Below are 8993 nucleotides of genomic sequence, written 5' to 3'. Positions count from 1 at the left end.
GAGGACTTGTTACTTGTGTGTATTAGTGATTTAACATTAGTTATGAGTTTAACTATTGTTTGGGAAATATCTAGATTTGTTGTTGTAAAAAAATTTAATTTTGCATTCAGTTAGAAATTGGGCTCATCCATATAATTTCTACTATTATAAATTTGGCAGAAATTGCACTTAGTCACCAAGGGACCAATGTTGTATAGGAAAAAGTTTAAATTTTCTCTTGTGGTTTGCAACAGATTTATCTTTGCCCTTGTAGTTTGCGTCGTGAGAGGACTAACTTTGTACTCTGATGAAATGAATTACACAAAAATTTCAGTCATTTCATATTTCTTTTTCTACTAAAACCACACTTTCGCCCAACTTTCGACCATCAATCATGATAACCAATATCATCTTCCCTCAACTAATTTGCCTTCAGAGCTCATTACTTTATTTTCACCCACTCCAATCAACCTTTAGTGGTCACGCCCCTATCTTTTTCATTAATTTCATATCTAAGATTTATTTTTCCACACACCATCCGTCCATTACTAATCATAACTTCCACCACCACTCATCCATGCATAATAGTTTCTTCATGAAAATATCATTAACAAATTTTACACAACAAAATGAAGCTGATGAAGAATCATAAAAGAGGATTTGTTTTTTCTTTTCTTCCATCATGATGCATTTGGGCTATGACATGGAGGAATGTTTTGGGTTGCTGTGAAGCTGTGTTTTTGTATAATGTATCCCAATATAGCCACGTGACAAGTTTTTATTGCTAATCTAAATAATTAAACATTAGCAATTAATAGTATTAAAAAGAAAAACATTCAAATTTGTCCTTGTGGCAAATAATTGTGCCAAATAACAAGAAGCATACGAATGAGCCAAATTTTAATACAGTGTAAAGTTTTTAAAAAAAAAAAGAGAAAAGTTGCAAAGTACAAAAGCAAATCTGAACATTTACCTTCTTCTTCTTTTTTTTTTTTTTTTTTAATTCAAAATTTAAAGTATGGAGTTACATTTTCGTGCACTAATGTTACTCCACTTTAAATTGTAAAATTGAGGTATATGTGGCTAACTTTAGAACTATAGGCTAAAAATATATAATTCTTGAAAAGCAAGTACCAAAAATGAACTTTAGGAAAGAAGAAATATCTGAAAAATATTATTGAATTATGAATATCCCTTCCAACTCCATGAGCATTGGAGTCCTCTAGTGCCACCAAGCAGAAGGGAAGAAGCAAATAGTAAAGGTGGAAAGAAATGCCTCAAACAATGATGATTTTCCTCAAACCTTTCATTTCACCTCCCTCTTCTTCTTCTCTTTGGAGGTCTGTTTTTCACTCTAAACAACAACCTTTAATTCTTGTTATTTACTTATGTCTCTTATCTCTTATGTGGTTCTTGATATTGTAAAGTACTAATAAAAATTTATATGTTCAAAGGGTATTATTGGGTCACCAATTTGGGCATTTTCTTGATTTGAAAAGGCTCATGCTAGATGTAGAAAAGATTGAATATATCCCTTCTTTTTTTGTGTGTGTGTTTTCTTATTGGGTATGTTGTGGGTCTTGTTTGCTGATTCATTAGGGCTCTGCATGGTTAATTTTCTGTTTAGAACTGAACTTGTATGAAATAGTTGAGAAATGTTAAATTTGCCAAAATCTTATCTTTGAAGGTTTTATTGGCTCTATTTAATCAGAATAGTTGTTATAAATGATTATTTTAGCTGTTACCTTTATTTTTACTACTTACAAAGAAATATCACCAAAAAGAAAGATGAAAAAAAAAAAGACTAAGTAGAGGTTTACTTGTGTCTCTTATCTCTTGTGGGGTTGCTTGATATTGTACAGTGATAAAATTTTATATGTTAAAAGGGTATTGGGTCACCAATTTGGGCATTTTCTTGATTTTTAAAGAGTTTATGCTAGGTGTGGAAAAGATTGAATATCTCTCTTCTTTTCATTTTTTATTTTTTATATTGGGTATGTTGTGGGTTCTTGTTTCCTGGTTAGTTAGGGCTCTTCATGGTTTGTTTGCTGTTTAGAGTTGATTTTGTATGAAATAGTTGGGAAATGTTGAATTTGCCAAAAATCTTATCTTTGAAATTTATTGGGTAAAAGATTTAATTTTTTGGTGCATTTAAAAAGTAATGTATTTGGACTCAGTGAAGGCCAAGTTATGGCTCTATTGAATCAGAATAGCTGTGTGTTGGGTGGTTCTTGAATCTTATACCTGTTTCTTTTAGCTGTTACCTTTATTTATTTTTGGTTGAATACGTAGACAACCCTTAAACTTGTCTGTAAATTTTAATTTAGACACTCGAATTATGACGTGTTTCAATTGTGCACCCGAACGCATGATAAAGTGTTCCTATTAGACACTTCCGACTCATATTGAGAAAGTTTTTGTGCCTGTTCACAAGCGCCCCTAGCGTAAATAAGTTAATCATGTAAGGATGTTTCCTCTGTTAATTATACACAACAAGATTAATGGGGAACATGCATGAGGTTTTACGGCTTACGACTTGTTGAGGCTAATGGATATAATTAAAGGAGGTGACATATTTTAAGTGGTTAACTTGTCTTCATAATGAGCGCTTGAGAACACACGCAAAAGTTTTTTTTTTCTTCAAAATTTTGTAGTTTGTGCTATTTTGGTACCTATATGACTTATTACCATTTGCAACTCCATGTATGACAATTTTGTATTTGAAGGTTTGCCTGTGAATATCATTCTTAATATCTGGATTTTATTGATTCCATGTTGTGAACTTGTGCTTAGCAAAACCGTCATTTCTCATGCAGTAAAACAAATAGCGGTGAGAATTCATTGGATGCAAATGTTAAAATATGTAAAAGAGCAAAAGTGGTGTGTCAAGGCATGTTGGCGCCGAGAAAGTTCATGCAAAAGAGGAGAAAAGTAGAGGTTTTCAAGAGTGCAGAAGACGAAGCAGACCAGAAAAACTGGAGAAAATTGATGAATGAAATTGAAGAAACTGGTTCTGCTGTTTCGGTGTTGAGAGCCCAGAGGACCAAGAATCAGTCTCTTCCAAAGGACCTTGTTCTTGGAAGCTTGGTTAGATTTAAGCAGCTTAAGAAGTGGAACCTTGTTAGTGAGGTTTGGACTCTTATCTCTAACATGTCATTTTTTTCTCATAGAAAATCTTTTTCCTTTTATATGGTGTAGATTCTGGGAGTTAGGTTTTAAAAGTGGTGGTCTTCGATTGGGTATCTGGTCTCTGTATGCTTTTTCTTCTAAGAACTTGGGATTCATATGTTTTACCAGAAAGATTCAGTTCCTAAACTTAGCTGCTCAATTCTTCTATTGAATCTCAAGGATATATGTTGTGCGCTATTGATTTTTTTTTTTCTCATCCGTTTAAATGGATTTAAAACCATTTAAAAATCAGATACTTGACATTTGAGGTTTTACTTTGGTTGTCTTCCTTATGCAGACTTTAGGCAATACTCATCTATGTAAACTTTGCTTCTTGATTCTTTTTAGCTAATCTGTTGTTTCCGTTGTAGATTCTTGAATGGCTTCGAACTCAGCATTGGTGGGATTTTAATGAGATGGACTTTCTGATGCTTATTACGGCCTACGGGAAGGAAGGAGACTTCGGTAAAGCTGAAAGGATTTTAGGGTACATGAATAAGAAGGGGTATCCCGCAAATGTGATATCTCACACTGCTCTAATGGAGGCATATGGAAAAGGAGGTCAGTACAGTAAGGCAGAAGCGATATTTCGGAGAATGCAAATTTCAGGCCCTGAACCTTCTGCTATTACATACCAAATCATTCTCAAAATCTTTGTTGAGGTAATGTAGAAAACTATATAACGGAAGTAGATACACTTAAGGCGAATGATAATGGCTGAACACAACAATGAAATTTTCTGTGTGCCATTGTAAAACCAAAATTTTCTTGTTAATTGAATTGAGCATGTAGTATGACTCGGTTAGTAGGCTATTATATTTTGATTTATTGATTCATCCAGCTTTTAGAACAAATGTTTTGGGAGAAGTTCATGTTGAGTGTGAAGTTGTAAACATAACACTTGTGATCAGAGTTTTCTCTTTTAAGACTGATGACTTGCTGTGGTTGCTTTGGAATGACAGAATCATGAATTTTATGTGCAAGATAGATCCAGTATCTTGCATGCCAAAACTATATAATGGAATTGGATTAATAGCAATCTGAAAACGAAAAATTGCTTGATCTTTTTTTAATAGGCAAAGGGTCCATCCGTAAGTTCCTTGCCCATTATCTGGTAGAATGAGAAGAGAAGCTCGATAAAGTGGTATGGTTATAAATAAAATAAAAAAAAGCTTGATAAAATGGAAGAACAGTGAATTAATCGCTGACTGATCAGATGGGATGTATTATTCTTTAACATCTTGTGTGACGAGTATGCTGCTTGGTAATGATTCTGACAGAAGATCTGTGCATTTGGCTGAAGCTCCAGATCAAGATCGTTTATGAAATTCCTAATTTATTTATAAGAAAATTTACCATTAATGATATTTCTGTATGAATCTTTAGACAGTATAAAGGTTTTGATCTGGACATTTTATTTGTGCCAAATAGAATAATGCAGAGGAGTTGATTTAGCAGTTCAAAGAAGCACTTCGAGATGCAATTGTATTTGAAACCTTTGCTTGGTTTTCGAATAGCTGCTGATGCTGGTTTGGTAGTAATGTAAAGCAAAACGTTGACCAAATGACCCGAGCACCCTTCATGCTTAAGGGCAGCCCGGTGCACTAAGCTCCCGCTGAGCACCCTTCATGCTTAACTAGCAATAAATAATCAAGAAGATTGAGAAAATATAGTAGCGAATGTCATTTCTTTGATAACTATAGAATCTTGTTCTGCTCTCAATTTTATATTTTGAGGAACCATATCTGCGAATATCAAAGGATTATTGACTGGTAATGAAAACAGGCAATGATATATAAGAAAGCAGTAGTTCTACATGCAGCGCTTATGTGGAATAAAAGATGTTTAGATTAACTTAAGACTTCAAGGAAAAAATTTGATCCTCTAGTTCCTTCATTGATTTATATAGAGTTGCTCGGTTATCCCACTGTGGATCTCTGTGCGTAGACTGGTTTCCGAAAGTTTAAGCATCTTGCTAATGGAGGAGTTAATGCAGGGTGACAAATTTGATGAAGCTCAAGAAGTCTTTGACACCCTTATGGATATGGATGCACCTCCTCTAAAACCAGACCAGAAAATGTTCCACATGATGATCTATATGTATAAGAAGGCAGGAAAATATGACAAAGCTCGTCATCTATTTTCTTTGATGTCCGAGCGAGGAGTTCCACAAAATACGGTTACTTACAACAGTTTGATGTCGTTTGAGACTAACTACAAGGAGGTTGCAAACATTTATGATCAGGTAACTAGCAAATTATTTATAGGTTCTTTTTTTGTTCTGGACATGATCATTAGGTATGCTGGAACAACTCCTTAAGTGCTTGTTATATCTCTTCCTATCAAAAAATTGTTTTTTATGCTATTATAGGTTTGTTTCCTTCAGCAGTTAGCATATAGTTCTCTGTATTACTCCGTGATGCAATAATAGTATGACAATGCGTTTTCAATTTGAGATATTAGTGGTCTTTTAAGAACCTCATATTCTTGCTAATTTCTTCTAAGGTTTTGACACTTAATTTTTCTGTGTCACAAATAGTTTGTTGTAACTTGTTTCATACAAGAACTAATTGAATTAGTTTGTTGTAACATAGTTGCTTCAAGAACTTATTGAAAATAAAATGAACCTGTAGGGGCTTAAGCCCATTGCAGACATAATTTGTGCTTTTAGTTTTGTATTTATAATGACTTGATTAGCATTTTGACGCAAATGCCTATTTTTAGATGCAAAGAGCTGGTCTTCGACCTGATGTTGTTAGCTATGCACTGCTCATTAGTGCATATGGAAAGGCTAGAAGAGAAGAGGAGGCACTAGCTGTTTTTGAGGAAATGCTTGATGCTGGTGTCAGGTATTTAGTTCTTTACACCATTGATTATCCCAGCATTTTACATTGTTTTCCTTTCCTTCAGCTTCCTTATTTCCTATACCAAAAGTTAATACTCTGCATCAAAACATGGTTCTCTACATAACACACCCAGTCAGCTATTCAAATAGGATCAATTCATTTTGATCTTTCAAACATCTGGAACTAATTTCACATGATCAATTACTTATTTCTGAATGTGTGCCATTTCATCAACTGGCGAAAGCATGTTTAACATATTTTATCCATTTTCCCTGTCCTAATGATAGATGGGACATATTCTATCTCCAGTGAAAATCCACTTTTCAGAAAGATAAACAATCAACTTTCTTGTTGGCATTCGTGCTCTGACTGAAACTTAAACATCTAGGTCAGGGTTTCTTGTTCAATGGAATTTGTTTTATTTTCTGATACTAGCGCCCACAAGAGAGCACCAGAATCTGGTAGAAGTGATGTGTTTTATGCCAGATATTTTTACTGATTCAGCAAGAGTAACTCAACTTCAGAGACATATGTTCTCCGTCTCCGTGCAAGATGACATTATCTTGCTATGTATGTTTTGAAGCCAGTCACTGCGTTCTCTTATCCTTTAATTACAAGGTTATATGAGGTCACCTCTTTTTTTCAGGCCAACACAGAAATCTTACAACATCTTGCTAGATGCATTTGCAATCTCAGGAATGGTGGAACAAGCCCGGACTGTCTTCAAAAGCATGCGGAGAGACAGGTAACTTCTTGTTTACGTTTCCTATCCTTTGCTTCACTTCTTTTGTGGTCCAACAATCTGCACCCCTTCTTAAACTGCATTTTCCTATATTTTCACTCCTCTGCAGCTACAAAATCCTGGGATGCTTGGGCATAAACAAGACTTCACATAATCTTATAACCGCGTTAAAAGTTCTTCACGTGCTAACTGTTTCGAAAATAACTCATGCTAGCATTTTTCTGACACACACTTCTTAGTACAAGTGGATTTTCAGCTTGAGGACCTGTCATGTAAAGTGAAGTTCTTGTTAAAAGCTAACAATGTTTATGATTGATTTGTTTGGTTTTTGTTTCTGTTAATGGGCATAAAATAAATTTTTATCTTTGGCACAAAAACGAGTTTAGTTCAACAATTATTGGCCCAAAGCATCAAAATCCTGAAGTTGACCTGATGGTCTGCACTTCCACTCCTTTACCCAAAGCAACAACGACGACAACATACCCAGTATAGTCCCACCAGGTGGGGTCTGGGGAGGGTAGAGTGTACGCAGATCTTACCCTACCTTGTGGTAGGGAGGCTGTTTCCGGTAGAGTCTTGGCTCAATGAGAGATGAAAAGGCAGATGTAATATGGGCAGTAACAATAGCAAGATAATAAGATAAACAAAGTGAAAGAAATAATCAGGTAGTACTAGAGAAGAGATCTAAGAATAAGCAAACGTAAAAGTAATACTGATACTCCTGGTACGGAAAAGAAATCTGCGCGGCAACTTGCTAAACCTCTACTGTTAGAATCCGGGGAGAACCACACCCCAAAAGCTAGCTATTGAGGTGGGAGAGCCCAAGGCTATATAAACCCCATATTTACACATAGTAGTACCGGTGTGGGACAAAACATCTACCCTGATACTCGACCTCCACACCCTCATATCAAGGGTCATGTCCTCGGTAAGCTGAAACTGCGTCATATCCTGCTTAAATACTCCTTTACCCTTGAAGGGGGGAAAAGAAAAAAGGAATAAGTACAAATCTAGTGGCTTAAATTCGCCAACTCAATTACTTGAGGATCTGTCAATGGCTGCTTTAACCTAACCAAGGAGCCCATTCTCAAGTAGACTTTTGATTTCTGTCTTTCCTTGCAGATGTAGTCCTGACCTTTGCTCATACACAACGATGCTATTAGCTTATATTAATGCACCGGATATGGAAGGTGCTGAGAAATTTTTCAGAAGAATAAAGGTAGATGGATTGGAGCCGAATGTTGTTACATATGGCACACTGATTAAGGGATATGCAAAAATAAATGACCTCGAAAAGATGATGGAGAAATATGAAGAAATGCGGGTCCAGGGTATCAAGGCTAACCAAACTATCTTCACCACAATCATGGACGCGTATGGTAAGAACAAAGATTTTGGCAGTGCCGTTGCTTGGTTCAATGAGATGGCATCTTCCGGTGTCTCTCCTGATCAAAAAGCAAAGAACATTCTTTTGGCCTTGGCGAAAACATCAGAAGAACAGATAGAAGCTAAGCAAATCACAGGATGTGCTAACGAGCTTATAGTTGACAGAATTCCCTATAACATCGATAATAATGACGAATACGACTACGGCGATGATGATGGAAGTGGTGATGATGAAGATTATGATGATAACAATGATGCAAAAGAGAGCATTTTGTTAGGAGAAAAATTGGATCAGCTAATAATTAGCGGTAGTGCTGCATCTCAAACGTAAGAAAGTAATGCAAAATGAACCTAGAAATTTTGTAAATCTTTGTAGTCTTCCTAGTTTATATTATTATTCTTCCCCTCCCTTTTGTATCTTAGAAATCAAATCTGGAACTTCAATGAATTGTAACTTTGAAAAACAAGCAATAGGTTAACAATATCATGCTACGTGCTCATGTTCTTGGTATCATGCATCTGTATGAGACGTGGGGAGTAACTATCCTTCCAACTTTAGTCAGTTCAAATACGAAAGTCGTATTGCAATATGATCCACTTTTGTCCAATCTATATCATTGGGGAGTAACCATCCTTCCAACTTTAGTCAATTCTAGAGTTTATGAGTGAATTTATGCTGTTAACATTTACAGCTGGTGGACGAGTGGGCAAGAATCTGACATTGTTAAATTCAGCATTGGGAGTAAACTTGTTACATGTAGTTATCTTGGCAATACAATAGCTTTACTTGAAGACTTGGGTGTGTTAGGTACAAAGGAAAATGTTCTTGGGGGGAAATGATTTTCAGAAAAATAAATGGCTTTCTTACTAAT

The 8993-nt window shown here is 35.5% G+C and overlaps 1 protein-coding gene across 1 annotated transcript; it reads left to right on the top strand.

Annotated features, from left to right (window-relative positions):
- Nucleotides 1-1122: 1122 nt before the first annotated feature.
- LOC132617243 (pentatricopeptide repeat-containing protein At3g59040) lies at nucleotides 1123-8632 on the top strand. Its single transcript, XM_060332214.1, has 7 exons — nucleotides 1123-1319; nucleotides 2796-3108; nucleotides 3519-3809; nucleotides 5144-5392; nucleotides 5872-5996; nucleotides 6640-6738; nucleotides 7858-8632. The coding sequence occupies exons 1-7, from the start codon at nucleotides 1252-1254 to the stop codon at nucleotides 8450-8452; spliced, it is 1740 nt and encodes a 579-aa protein (XP_060188197.1). The 5' UTR covers nucleotides 1123-1251; the 3' UTR covers nucleotides 8453-8632.
- The last annotated feature ends 361 nt before the right edge of the window (nucleotides 8633-8993 follow it).

The sequence above is a fragment of the Lycium barbarum genome, chromosome 11 (assembly GCF_019175385.1).
Source record: "Lycium barbarum isolate Lr01 chromosome 11, ASM1917538v2, whole genome shotgun sequence".
Taxonomy (NCBI): Eukaryota; Viridiplantae; Streptophyta; class Magnoliopsida; order Solanales; family Solanaceae; genus Lycium; species Lycium barbarum.
This window is presented reverse-complemented; position numbering and strand designations above follow the sequence as displayed.